Source organism: Liolophura sinensis, chromosome 7 (assembly GCF_032854445.1).
Source record: "Liolophura sinensis isolate JHLJ2023 chromosome 7, CUHK_Ljap_v2, whole genome shotgun sequence".
NCBI lineage: Eukaryota > Metazoa > Mollusca > Polyplacophora > Chitonida > Chitonidae > Liolophura > Liolophura sinensis.
The window spans coordinates 41865076-41880434 of NC_088301.1; the positions used below are offsets into that span (position 1 = coordinate 41865076).

A 15359-nucleotide genomic window follows, 5' to 3' on the forward strand; every position below is an offset into this window, starting at 1 on the left:
TGGTTGAAGGTTGCACATTTTTAGTTGACAGCTGAGAGGGGTTTTCCTGATGAACAAAATGCCACATGCAGTGTGCTGCTGCACCAGACCATCTGGCCCAGGAGTTCACTGCCACTGTAACTTAGCCAGCGGAAGAGCCTGAACATTTAAATTAAAAAAATCAATCAGTTTCCATGGTGATTGCTGCTAGGTGACAGTATTGATTTCTGGCTGCTGCGACAGTAGAGAGCATTATGCAGTAGCATTGGCAAAGCTGGGGAATTTTGGGACTGTAGCAATTTGTAGACGAAGTGAGCTAGTGGAAAAGAATATCTCATGGATAGGTTTGGGAACGTACGGCTGTAATTCTTATCACACATTTTACCATTACTCATGGACACTGCAAGATTTTCCACTATAGGAGCAGGATAATTGAAGCCAGCCATTGTCTGGCTGTCAGATAAGGTTGTGATTCCAGCTCATCCTTCCAACTGCTGTGCTTAGGCGCTAGGAATGACACACATGTGGTTGCTTTGCAGCATCTTCGGTTGATAACGACTGATAACTGAACCAAATGCATCGGGCACATTTGATAATATAAAGTGGTTGAAGGCTGAAAGTGGTACCAGATGTGCTGGTTATGACCACGTTGTTGTGGTTGAGATGCCCGAAGGTGCCAGTGGTTGTGAGGAATTATTGGAAAATGGATTTGTGGCAGACGATCTTTGAGTGAAAATCCCTCCAGCCGTTGGTCATCCCAGCCTGTATGTATTGTCCCTTGGATACGGCGCAGGGCCCTATTAGTCATCGTCTTGGGCAGGCTGGGCTGTTTCTGGACTGCCCTCTGCTGGCCAGGATTCCGTCCCCATTGTTTTCACCAAACAGAGCTCTTCTCTAGCAAGAATGGCGAGTTCTTACCAGCCCCATTCTGCTCTCCAAACATTACAATGCTTTGATGCCAAATAATAGCATGGCCTTGCATCGCCCTGCATTGCGAGTCTTGGAAGTCCCCGCCATATTGGAGCATCCATGTGTGCCCTTGAAGAATTGAGGCTCTGTTGTGAATTTTGACTCATCAGAAGCTATGTGCATGTGGGGTAAGATTTATTTTATTACAAATTGACCCTAGTGGCATCTCTCTTACATAGTGATATCCATCCACAAGTCATTTGAGCATTATGTATCAGCCATGTTGTTGGGTTGAGAAATAGAGCAAATATTATTGTTCGGGTACATACCAAAATATGAATATTGGGACATATTTACATGGGTGGGAGATGGATACTTCAGTGCTTCCAAACTAGAATTATATGTTTCACGTCATATCATTATAACATGGATAGTTAACAGTGGTGGTTTTTTGTATTTGACAGAAGCAATGCCTGGTAGCAGAGACAATGTCAGTAATGCACTAATGTGACCTTGGCCTTCCTGGACATTGTTCAGGACATATTAGTTACGTGTCATATGTAGTACTGTTGTGTTGTATTCATACATGCACTTAGCAAGTTGAAATCTTTTACTTTTAAACTGACAGTTGTCATGACAAATAATGATTTTATTTTGAATGTAAAATTTTAAGTGTTAGTGTCACATGTGTCAGAGGCATTTATACATTGAGTTGAAATGATAGCATTCTTTTTCATTATAACCATTCATTGTGTTATTGCGAATCTCTGCTCGCTAAATAAGCCTTAATTTATGCATTATGTTTAAATGTTTGAATCATTCGAGTAATAACAAAGATTGAATCCATTTTCTGAACAAGAGACCATGCAGGCATAATACTAAATGCTTGATAGTGGAAACACTTGTCTCAATGAAATTGCTTTATAAGTGCATATATTTTATGCTGATTGGTCAACATGAAAAATCTCTCACAATTTTTCCTCCATGAATTCAAAAACAATAGATCCAAATACATGTCTTTTCATGTTGCTGTAATTTGCTGTGAGCCACCAAATGAGCCATGGTGCATGTGAACGATTATATGCTTAGACCTACATGTATATCTATTACCAATGTAGTCAAGAAAGAATTTCATCCAAACTGGACCGATTGCAGCCTTATCCTTGCTTTGTATATGCTGATTCTCAAGTTAATGACTCTGATCTCAGTAACTATTAATTTAAAGGGAGGTAAGCCTTCAGTGAATATACAACACAGCCATCAGTGTCTGATTTCGAAATTTAACATGGCTTATTTAGAGGGAATAAAAGATAACAAGGACATGGTATAGATAAGGCTGGGATTTATTATACCTATACTGTACTATATCCCAGGCTAAGGCAAAACAGCATGTAAAACTTAAATAAAAATATGTCTTAAATCACAATGTACTATTTATTACAGACATTTAAGTATGTACATAACCCAAAAGTTGCTACTCATGTAATAGGACCTCTGTGCACAGGATGACTGTTTCTAGACACACAGGGTATGGTTAATGTGGTTAAGGTTTATGATGCTTTTAGATTCAAGCCAGTAACTAATCAGCAGTAATTAACCCTTGTGTCATGACATGTTGCACATTGAATGAATGAACAAAAGTATATTGAAGCTGTCTCAGGCAAGTACTCAGTTATTATAAGGAAGATGAGCAATGCCTAACGTGCTGAATTATTCATAGTAACACCTTGTGGTTGCTAACCAGATTAGCTTCGAATTTTTTCAATCCATGACTTTCTCATTTAAATCTCTTACATTTTGAAACACATGTATTTCGAAGGCTGCTATGAAAGGTGAGAAGGTTGGAGCACTGAGTGCTGTTACCTGCCAGAAGCTGTTGTCTTTAGGATAGCATTTACAATACTTGGTATTTACAAACAGTGGTTACCCTTAGTTAAAACTCTTAATGTGTAGAGATATTTGTAAATGTAAGAACTCAAAACAATTAATAACCTGGTAATGCATTCAAGTGTTACTTATGGAAGTGTTATTTCACTTCTTATTGTAAACTTCACAGACATGGTACAATGAGATGTGTAACTGTTAACTTAGAAATGATGACGAGTAGACTGTTATGCTATATCAGTTCATTACAGTATGTCTTTCCTTGGCTTTTGGCAATGTTGTATCAATTGCTAGAGGAAGTAGAAAATATGATTAAATAATTGCTGATATTACTGAGAATGGCAATGTATTCCATTTCCATCTAATCGTTATAAGTGTGAAGGAAGTTAGTTGAAGCTCAACCCTCTTTGTCTTTAGAAGGCCTTTTTAAAGAGACTCCATTTACAGAGCCTATCACAGCTGTCACATGTATATCTTCCTGATGTAAAATTTCACCGAGGAGTATGTTTCAAATGTAGCCTGATTCTAAGGGCTCTACCAATCATAGACAGGTGTTTAGACATTTGTTTCGAATGTACGATATGTTACTGGAGAAATGCTTTTCAGGTCCGAAAATACTATTTTATTACATTTATTTTCCCATAAAAAGGCACTTTTGGGCGAACTTTTGGGTGATTTACCACAATTGGCAGTGATCAAATTGCAGTTTATAAAGGATGTGTTATTAAATTGTTTACTGAAGCAAAAGCAAAAATGTTACTGAAATTGCTATTCTCAGTTGTAACTCATACAGGCACAGTTCATTCTGAAAAAAATGACGTAGTGTTGTGAGAAGTTACTTTGTCTTTTGATATACTGATTTTTCGGATATTTGTCAACTTTACGATGACAGAATAGTCAAACTCGACAGATGTTTATCTCAAAGTCAGTGAGATCTAGCTGCATCTGGATAAATAGTGTATAGGTGAAAAACATTTTGGCAGAATAATACTTCCAGTGCATTATACTTAATTGTATCAGACTAATCTTATAACAGCTCAAATATTCATTTGTTTGGCAATAACTGTTTTTACACTGTAATCAACATTATTTCACTTACACAACGGCGGCTAGCATTCGGGTGGGAAGAAACCAGGGACAGTTCAAAGAGAGCATTATGAATTAACAATGCACATTCTTACTGAGTAACATTGTCTAAATTGTCACAAATATGATAAATCTGAATTTTATTGGATGTATAGTGCTCTTTGTGAGCCTGTACTTCCTGCCAGTGACTTATAGCTGTGTAAATTCTCGTGTCAGTGAGTCAGGTTGTATAAAACAGTTTTTGTTGTAAAATCTTTCCCCCTCATTACGTTATTATTAGTATAGATTGATAATCGTGAAAGGAAGTTTTTAGCTTGTCGAAATAGTCGCTTCCTCATATTGTATTGGAAGTATAAGTGGGCTAGAACTTGGAACACGAGGAAATTAACATGGCTCAGTGGCTGGTGTTAATAAAAGGACTGTTGTGGCTTGACATTAATATATAGCTACTAGTCTGTTGTAACTGGACTGTACTTAAAACTTGTAGTTACATGTAGATGTTCATGTGTGCCATTTATTTGTGGTAGGTACGTCAAGATATGTCCTGATTGTCCATACACACATACCCTGTATTTGTGAACTAGAGCATGCTCAAAGATTCCTCAAACACAGTGAGAGGAAAACTGATCTCCTGTGGCTCCTTTTCATTCAGTATGTGTAAAATTCATCTGAATGCTGTATATAGAGAACAAAATGCACAAGTTTGTACTAGGAGAAATTTCTTGAAAATTTGATGTTGGATTTAATACATGTATGTGATAATAAAGAACTTTGCCATGTTTTTTTTTACGAATACAGTACATGTTTAAGTGTGAAATGAATTTGTATTCATAAGAGGTTGATACATCTTACTGGCTCTCATCCATAACATATATTGCTGTGGTGGCATGATTTCACTCAGTGGTTTGAAGGTAACAGGATCATGCTCACAAAATATCTCTGTTACCTAAGGGCCAGACGTCCTTCTTGTCCTTTCTGTTCCCTGTATCATTGACGAATGCGATTAAAGGAGCTGTATTCTCATATGGGAGAGTGGATACTCTTTTCTTTATGGAGTATACTTTGTCTTGTTGAAGAATAGCAGATTGAGTGGCAGACATATTGCCTCCTCCATATTAAATAAATGTGAACAGATGTTTGAGGGAACAGTGTCACTGTTTTCATGTAATAAGATAAATTATTATATCCTGATCCTGTAAAATAATTTTGTCAGTATGAATATTATAATCAACATCCTCAGAGAATGTTTGCCCTGTTCTCTCCAGAAGGTGAAAGTTTGTGTGTATTTGTAGAAGGAAAAGTGGTAATGATCCTAGGCCAGATCATTTCCTGGTACAACAGCATTTTTGTTTTGATGGATAAACATCTGTTCTGATGATACTTCTAGGGTGGTACATTTGCAGATTTGGAGATCACCTTTGAAAGCATTTGTTTGAGGAGATATGAATTAAGCTATGGTTGACACTTGGGCTTGTATCAGGGTATTATGTTGGGCAGGTATTAGATATGCATGTATAATAAGTGGTTGACTGTATGTGACGGGGATAAATCTGGTGTTTTGGTGTCCTGTAGGAACTGGCCCCCTTCCCTGAAGGTTACACTCAAGCCAAGCTGAGTCACCACCTCGTGAGAATTACCTCAGTCTACAAGTCATCAGGGCTCAGTCTCCGGCTCTACTCATTCTGGGTTAGCATACATGTACATGTGGTTAGATCTCATGGTACTTGTGTCAGAATGCATTATGATGCATATACATGAACTTAAGGACATTATAAGCATGTGCTATATCAAGACATTTTGATCTTGTATCAGATCATTTTAAACAAGTATCAGTCGAGAACATTTTAAACTTTTATCATGAAATTTCAGCAGCATTTCAGCATAGTTCATGACCTAGGTGGCAATTTTTCGCTTAGCATGTCATAATGCCTTAAGCATTTTTTTGGATGAGTGAGTGAGTGAGTGCTTGGGGTTTAACGTCGTACTCAACAATTTTTCAGTCATATGACGACGAAGGAATCATTAGGGTGCATGTACGTGTAATGTGCCTCCTTGTTGCAGGACGGATTTCCACCGCTCTTTTATTTAGTGCTGCTTCACTGAGACGACTTACCGAAGGCAAGTAAGTCGCCCCACCCGAGCCATTATACTGATACGGGTCAACCAGTCGTTGCACCATCCCCTTCATGCTGAACGCCAAGCCAGGAAGTTACAACTTCCTCTTTTAAAGTCTTAGGTGTGACTCGATCAAGGATTGATCCTGGATCTACCGGTCCCGAAGCGTACGCTCTACCAACTGTGCTATCCGGGCCGGTTATTTTTTTGGATGAGCTGTGGAATCTAGAAGTGGACATCACATTTAACCTCAGACATGTAGTGGATGTTTTGGGATATTAGAGGAATGTTATGATCTGATCTGAGCAAGGTATTCAGAACATGATTTCTGACTTCAGAGATAAGGTCTTATGAGCTCTTATCTGAAAACTATATTTTAGTATGTCTTGAATGGACTATACTGTCACCTTAACCTACATATAATCTAATAATGTGCCAGTGCCACCTTTCTCCAAATTTCATGGCTACAAACTGAAGCTTTTGAGTATATGCATGTTCATGTATATAGATGCAGCAAGGGCTGTATAATGAAATAATTGATCATAACCTAGGGAAGCAAGGCAGAATTTTCATTATAGATATTTAGTTAAATTCATTATTAGTATTTGACTATTTAAAGTTGTATGTTTGTTTGCCTTGATTATTTATGACTCATTTGCTTTGGTTGTCCTGTACTTAGATGTACATGTGTTCAGCTATCAAACTCCCACCAGCTTTTAGCAGATCTAACAACTATGTGAAAAGCTAAAACCTCAGAGTAAAACTGACATGGCCTTAGGGGCTGTCCCTAGCTGTTACCATGGCGTTCTGACACTGTGGACTGTGAGCTGGGTGCCTGACATTTGCTCAGGTCTGACTTTTCTGAGGTGAACACCTCTGGCTGGTAAGGAATCTGCCTGTTGCTAACCTACTTGTACATGATCAGCTCCTCCTAAAACAGGTCCTCAAACAGCAACCTGCACTGTTGTATGACCCATGTGGCATTGTGTCATCGGACAGAGTGGACTGTCACTGTATCCACTGACCCTGGAACAAGGCATATAAGTTGTATAACCTCCTCTAGCTGCCAGTTGAGTTAGGCCTAATTTCAGTTTATTGTAGATCTCAGCAAATCCCTAGTGTTGTCTATCATGGTCTGAATATATTTATGATGGTTTTATGGAATTAATTTGAATACTTAAGAGGTGATTGGCTGATTACTTGCTAATACATGTGGTTTATTATGGGCATCAAATCCGAGGTCACCTGGTTTAATAGAGCACTTGTGTTGATTAATTGATTTGTTTGATTATTCTTACCCCTCTAACAGATGACAACATTTAATGCTAATCACTTTATGATAGTGCAGAATGAAAACTTTACTGGGGTCAATTTAAATTATTTAATATTAAATATTCATACACATTATAACCGTGCACATGTGACAACTGAATGTTACATGTACTCATTTAATTATCTTAAAGCACACCAATGACTGTAAAGAATGTTACTGTACTCATGTAGAAGTTATTATAAAGTTAAATTTGTACGCAAATTTTTGGAATATAATTTACACATACAGTGTAACATACACGCTCTAACAATAGCATATATTTTGCATTAATAAGTATAGGGAAGTACCTGGCTCTGATTGCATTAGATGATCACATACGTCACTTTGTGAATACTCAAAAGGCAATAAAATGAGCAAAGGGCTGCAGGGTATTATGTAAAATTAAACCTTAATTATAATCTGCCTGGTGTGCGAGTAGTACCAACGTCTTCCCCACACCTGGGCACAGTTATTTAAATGCAGACGGAACACTTTTCCGAGCGATAGGGAATTAAGCAAACTTTGTTGCCAGATGAGGTTTGGGCTTACGACTTCCATCCATTATGCCCGCATATATGCCTTATCTACCTGACTTTGCTAAAAAAAGGCAATTCATTAGTTTACAAAACCTATATTGTCGCACACTTTGTGAATGGTGTGCACATATGAATGATTGTGTATATTCTAAAGAATATGAAGTTAGACCTGCATATGCAGTGTGAAGTGTAGTGTAAATCCACATTTTAGGAGGAGGAAACAGTCACGTATTCAAGATATCATAATGCACAAAATATTGATGAACAAAATTATAATGAATGAAGGACATGAACACAATATTTACATCTATGAAAATAATAAAATAATGTTAGAAAAATACATTCAACTATGCATGTTAGTATACATACTACTTGAACATTGTTTTTCATCAGCAGTTATATTCCTTACAGACTGGTTGAGAAGTGTTGAAGAGTTTGACTGTTAGCTGCTGATGACTATTATGTATTGCATAGCTGACAAAATGTCAGATATTTATTATCACAATATACCATTCCTCATCACCTCTGAACTGCCTATTGTCATTACATATAATAATATACCTTAAACCCTAACTAAAACTGTATTAATGTATGTCACTCACTACATGTACATATCTATACATCTAATTGTACGTGTATCTATGTATAAAGTGAATTAGTGTGTTTTTGTAAAGTGGTTGAAGCAGTAACTAATGAAGGTACAGATACATGTATGTAGCCGTAGCCTTTTTGTAAAAGTAACCATAGCATACTGGAAATCTTCAGCCTTTTGACGACTAAAGCACTTTCCTTCAGTGGAATTTAAGCATATAATTATTATAAAAAAGATGCTAAAATGATTTGTTGGTGTCACCAAGGATTCAAGCGTCATAAAACTGTACATATTAGTTCCCTACACCCTGTAGCTGTTGCAGAATGTTTCAAAATATCGGTCGCAGAGGGAGTTGAAAAGGTTTAAGAATTAGGGTATATTAATTATTAAGTGAAGTTAACGGTTTAGGTTTAGTTGAAGCAGTAGTATACAGAATATGTGTTCATAACTAGTATAATATGAAGTGTGTGGTGTAGAATTTTTGACATAGACTGATTATTCTGAAGCATATACATGTATATTGATTGTAACATTGCTGGATATTAACATAGGCCCAATATAATGGCCCCACTTGCTGTGTAATACCCTGTGATGACCTCTATTGCTTGTGTTTGCTTTCAGCTGTAATGGAGATCAGTTACTTGACTAATACTTCCTGGTTAGTAGGTCTGTGAGGTTTATATTTCATTGGCTTGCTACTAAGAATCCACCTGTACTTAAAGGCAGCCTCTTGTTGAAAACCATACAAGCAGATCCATGTAAATTCATACACACTGACTATATTTAGACCTGCTTTGTTACACTGCAGCTTTTGAGACAGTCATCACACGACTTAACATGCTGGCAAATGTAGGTGCATGATTTAATTCTTCTGTGGACAATATACTTAGCTGTGAATCAATATCTGATTCAAATAACCTTTACGTGCTAATATTTATGAAACAGATTTTATTTTTGGATCCCCTAAAACTCTTGCCAAGATGTGCTGTATGTTGCTCCTGTGTACAGCTGTGGTAAATCACTGAACAGAGATAGCTAGCTCAGTATGGTAAATTTACTCAGAGGTGTTTAGCTCAACGACTAGGTTAGGTTTATACGTACCTGTGCACAGGTGTTGTATATGTATACTGCCCTATACTGGTAGACGCACCTGAGACTTTAGCTGGCAGAGAGGAGGTAAGTATGATGTAAACACACACAATTTGGCTGTGGCATTTATGCAGATAAAATTCTGATACAGATGGTTATGGTTACTGTTTGTAGTGTTTACTGTTACAAGTAAATGGTGAAGAAAGCTCAAACAAGCTTGAACACAGCACTATTCATTCAGTAATAGGCAGATACTCTTCGGTCTACTATTACACTACATGTTATGCTAAAATTGTCATGTACATGTTGACACGTTCTAGGAGAATCACATGCATACAGACGTATTTCATTCAAGGCTTTGTAAAGTACTGAAAGAACATGAAGGAGAAGAAATGAAAAGTAACAACTGTTTATATCTGACTAGAAATATTTGCGCCTGAAAATAACATTGGCATTATAATCTGATACAAACAAGTATCACATGCAAGATATACACCATGAAATTCTGTATTTTATAAAGTTATGGTAGGGTCCATTGTGTTTGTGGGTTATCGCCAATGGGCCTGAGCGCTCTGTTGCTCTGGTTATTAGAAAATCAAATGGATTTGTGGCACCTAAATGTGCCACATCGGAAACATGAAACAACCAACTATCATCCGGAAAATTGATTCTAAATGGTTTACAAAGAAAAGGTAAGATAAGGTATCTACTGAAACATAGCTTCCTCTTGGATTTATTTTTTCAAAAACTGTTTTGACTTGATTTTTATTGGTTGTATGAAGACCCCATTCTTGATAAATAACAAGGAATATGTTGGTTTGTAAAAATACATATTCTTGACTTTTTAGTTGGGAAACCCCCAAAATGTTAATATGTTCATAAACGCACATTTCCATACAAGAACTGCTTCTATAGTGTTGCCACAATGTACAACATGTTGAGAAAATAATAACTTGTAATAATAACCTTGTTGATTTGTGTGAATTCATTGTGTGAAAACATAATTCATTTCATTTTCACCTGAATTGTTACTGTACATGTACATGTGTACTCACTTTGTTTGCTTAGGCTCTTCCTAATTTCAGCCATTAATCATATGCCCATATATGTCATATGTCGTTTGTCATAGGTGTCTCAGGTGTCTCACAGCTAGCCCTGTCTTGTCCCATAAGCTTACCGTGAACACCTCTATACTTTCCTTCCTGGCTTTAACATACTACTGTTGGGCACCAAATAATTTGTCTGTCCGTAGTCATAGTCATTTCAGCTATCAATTCCACGTAGGTGTTCCCTTGTGTCATCACTAGTAAAACTCACACATGAAACTATAGTGGAAAGTGGATAAATTCCAACTCCATCTGCCATGTTTGAATGCATACTCCTCACAGTGAGGGGAATCATATACAATTACCATTGCCACTGTTAGGCAAGTTACAGCTTTTGAGGATTTTTGAGGATCAATCTCACTAGTAATGACTTAGAGGGAACCATAATCAACACTGATCAGTAAAAACATCTCTCAAATAAATTGAAAATTGAAGAAAAGATTAAACAAGTACAAAATATGCTAAAAGTGTCAGTAGTGATCTCCCTTGTGTGGGCTGTGAGGAGTTGTATTCAAACATGGCAGTTGGAGTTGGAATTTATCCAATTTCCACTATAGTTTCATGCTTGTGTGGGTTTACTATTGATGACACATGGGAACACTTACCTGGAATAGATAGCTGAGACGACTGACTACGGACAGACAAATTATTTGGTGCCCAGCAGTAGTATACTGAAGCCAGCAAGGGAAGTACAGAGGTGTTCAAGGTAAGCTTATGGAACAAGACAGAGCTAAGATAGTACGTATACATAATCATAGCCCTACAGGTTCCTCTGCATGTACATGTATGCAGCACATTCCTTGATCAGTGACACATTCTCCAGGTATTAGCTCATGCTCCGGTATTATTTCTAACTGTTACTAAACATTGCCGTAAGGCTGTCCTGATTGAATCGTACAAAAACATGCGTCAAATTAGGACATCTAACCGAAGGACAGAAAAAAAGGGTGATGTGAACAAAAAGTGCCTTATTGTTAACGTAATGAGTGCAGTCAGGCTAATGATTTATTTTTGTCCTTAAGGAAGGTATGTGAGTGCAGGTATCTTTATAATGTATAGGCCTACACTCATGAAGGATTTAAATTTAGACTGTTCGTTGGCAAGGATATACAGTGTAGGTATGGCTGCATGTAGGAATACAAGATGTAGAGGACTGAAAATGCGAAATCCTGTTATAATGATGTACTTGTTTTCCTCTGCAATTGAAAGCATGCATATGGTCATCATGAGATTAATTAGCCACATGCATTACAGGGCTGCGAACATCACATCCGGCCTGTGCAGTTCATCGGTTGATTACCTGTGCCGTGTGTCAGTTTATTGCATGTGCAGCTGTTTTGGTGTAAAAGTTTCCCTGTGTGGTCTTGTCTGAAGTGGACTGTCTGTACTTTCTACTTGGCGCCTGCATTACACCTCGCCCTAGAAAACGCCTGAAATATTATAAATGCACAACTACCCATCAGAGTATGACAACCATCACTGCTATTGGTGGTTTGAGTCAGCGCACGGAATATGGATTTTTTTGTTAAGAAGTGTTCCCAGCTGTGAATCTCTGTGTCTAAGGACACTCTGGTGTGTTAGTGTGGTTGGGAGAGAGAAAGGCTCAGAGAACATGTCTGTCAGAGTGGGAGAGGTCTCCACAAACAGTATCCACAGACAGGTATTTATATTTTACATCATATCAAAATAGTTCAAGAAGCTTAGTATGGGATTTATTTTGAGTATTGCAACAAAGACAAACAATATGTATATTAGCTTGTGTTTACATGTAATTGATAGCTCATGATCACTACTTTATTTTACTGACGTTTGATGGCTTTATAGCATGTTTGTTTCCTTTAAACATGTACATGCAAATGCATAATCATCCTTGTCTTGTGGTTATTCTACCGTTGTTAAAGGTCATTTCATATTTTTTTTTTTCTTTTTTTTTTTTTTTTTTTGCGTAACTTTTAACATACTATTAACAATTTGTTTGCTGTTCTTGCTTATTTGCATATATATATATATATATATATATATATATACAAATATTTGGGTTCGTCTTAATAGCTAATTACATGTAGTTTTCCCTGTGTAGACGGTTTAGCAAAGCGTTTTAATTAATAATTCATGCATATTTGTTTATATGCATCTATCTAATGGCACCAAACAGTAATGTGGTAGAGTTACACAGTATATGTACAGTATATGCTCAGGGTATGTTAAGCATGTGATCTGCATCAACTTTTTGAAGCAGCCTGTTACTACCACAGTACCAATAGCTTGCCCATCACCTGGCAACTTCAATCCTGGACAACTGTCTACTGTTGATTGGCAGAACTATTTTTTCTCTGTTTGCCCATCTGTCTATCTGTCAATCCATCCCTCATTTGTAGACTATTTGAAGTAATGAGGACAAATTACAATTCAGAATAGCTTTGCTTGTTCTTACATAAGGAATAAAGAGGATTTTGATGACAGTATTTGCAGCAATGCCTCTGTGATAGCATGTGTTAATATCTCTCCAGTATGGCTTGTAATCTGTTGTCCTAATCTTGAATTAGCTGATTGGATCAAATGTACGTGTAGTCTTTTATTACTCCTGGTAACCGGGAAATGACATTGTGTATAAAGGTTACCCCCATTCTAATCTATTGGTCATTGATGCCACTTTATTCAAACAAGGCATTTCCTGTACACTTATATAAATATGTGTTCATGGTAACAGAAGGGGGTTTTGGTTTCTGATTGCATTTTATGTTTTGACCTTGATTGCGAGATCTGTAGCTGTAACAACTTCCTTCTTGCTCACATGATATATTATTTTGTACATGTATGTGGCGGTGTATACAAGCTATAGTACACTGAACATCTATTGGAAAAGGGCTTAATGCTGCAAATGGAAATCATTGGAAAAGGTTTTATTTTTTACACTTTCGGGAAAATCATCATTTCTGTCCATTTGTGACTGGCAGTGTCCCGTGCCTTCAGATGCAGTAAAGATGTAAGTCTATAAACTAGTACAAGCGAGATCTTCAATAATATCTTCAAGCATGTTTATATATGTAGTTTTGTACCCACTTCTGAAATTGAAGTGGAATGGTTAAAGAAATATCGCGTTATCCACACAGAACCGCAGAAGCTCTACACTCTCTGTTGATAGCTACTGGACATGTACACTGTAGTTGCTGTATGGGTTAAACTGGATTTATAATTTACCCAGTTACAGACAACACAGTTAATCTGTGTAGTTTACTTCAGCAAAAATTGAACACTCTAAAATTATTTTATATGTTCTTTTTTGTATAATGTCTAATATTGCCCTCCTGATCTCTGATTGTTTCTCTGCTTTGTCTTTGTAGCCCCAGCCAAACCCAAGTTTTTAGAGCGCCTCATCAATGGTGTCTCTCGACCACGTTTAGGGAAGAATGGAAAGGGTTGCAGTGACGAGGGTGGCAGTTGTTTACGCCTGCAACATGGCTGCGACTGTGATTGTGACTGCCGCGATGTAAGCAGTGGAAATGTGGTGTGCACTCGTCGCATGTGCCTTGGCAGCGATAAATCTCATCAGAGCAAGTGTATTGGCCCATGCTGCACCTCAGCCCTTATTGGGAGTTCTTCAGCCAAAGGAGGAAACAAAAGGTCTTTAAAGTGGCATCAGCAGCAGACTGTATGTCTTTCCACAGAGCATGAGTGTGTCTGTAGTCAACCTACATCACCAACCTCTGATGATGAGAGCACCATAACATCGGATTCACTTCAGGCCCGGGTGGATGACTACAGCGAGAGCAGGTCTGCTCCAGCATCTCCAAACTGTCCAGGACGGTCACGATTTTATGTAGACTCCACAAAACCAATAAGCCCATCAAAACGCAACATCAATCGGCGAGTTGAACTGCTGAAGAGGCTACCACAACGTAACGTTTTCCCCAGAGATCAGAAGTTTTCACACACCATCATGGCGAGTGGTTATGTTAAGGCCATGATTGAAATGATCAATCACACAGACTCGAGTTCTACTCCACAGGTGGAAAGCAGTGAGTCTGAAGGATCTAGAACACCACCTCGTTGCCGTAGAAATGCCAAAAGTATTACAGAATCGCCATTATGGAACCATAATAGCTTTGTTCAACAGATTCAACATCGATCTTCGCTCCAAAATGAGTTATCTCCCAACAATCTGCGAAGTTGTGATAGTAGTAGTGAGAATGGACATGACAATGACACGGGTTTCAACTCCGCTGCTGAAAGTCATGTCGATGACCAAAGTGAGTCGTCGAAACCTGAATCTGGTGAGCGCAGTGACCTGGATCGCTGTTTTCTGATCGGTGCTAATGGTGTGCCACAGAGCCCCGCCGAGTTGTTTGACAACAGCTGGTCAGACTCTGAGAACATCTTTGAAAGTGACTTTAGTGATGATAGTGAAGCAGAGGATAAACAGGTGTCTAGACCTGGATTTCCAAATAAACAGGTATGTCATAATTTTATTATTATTATTATTTTTTTTTTGTTTTTGCCTTCTGCAACTGCCATTGTCAGTGGCACATTTACATGTGCAAATTCTGTCGCAACATGGTGCAAAAGAATTACAATTTCATATACATGTTGGCCTGAAAATTGAATCTTTTCTAGGTAACAGGTTATTAGAAGTGGTGCATGTACAGGTACAGTGATATTAAAGTGTATACATGTCATTGACAAGAAAAAATGGTTGTTTAATGGTAGCATGCATGTGCGTCATGTTTTATGCTTGTACTTTAAGAAACAAT

General features: G+C 37.7%; 1 protein-coding gene across 4 annotated transcripts in view; it reads left to right on the forward strand.

Annotated features, from left to right (window-relative positions):
- Positions 1 to 15359, forward strand: part of LOC135469847 (FYVE, RhoGEF and PH domain-containing protein 2-like) — a 45664-nt gene that overhangs the window by 10148 nt on the left and 20157 nt on the right. The window contains exons 1-2 of one of the 4 annotated variants that reach the window (XM_064748464.1): positions 553 to 1076; positions 13953 to 15061. In XM_064748464.1, the coding sequence (XP_064604534.1) occupies positions 1064 to 1076; positions 13953 to 15061 (1122 nt within the window). In that variant the 5' untranslated portion in view covers positions 553 to 1063. Of the gene's footprint in view, positions 1 to 552; positions 1077 to 9092; positions 9590 to 13253; positions 13595 to 13952; positions 15062 to 15359 lie in introns of those variants that run through there. The other 3 variants (XM_064748466.1, XM_064748465.1, XM_064748463.1) reach the window with 3 other exon arrangements.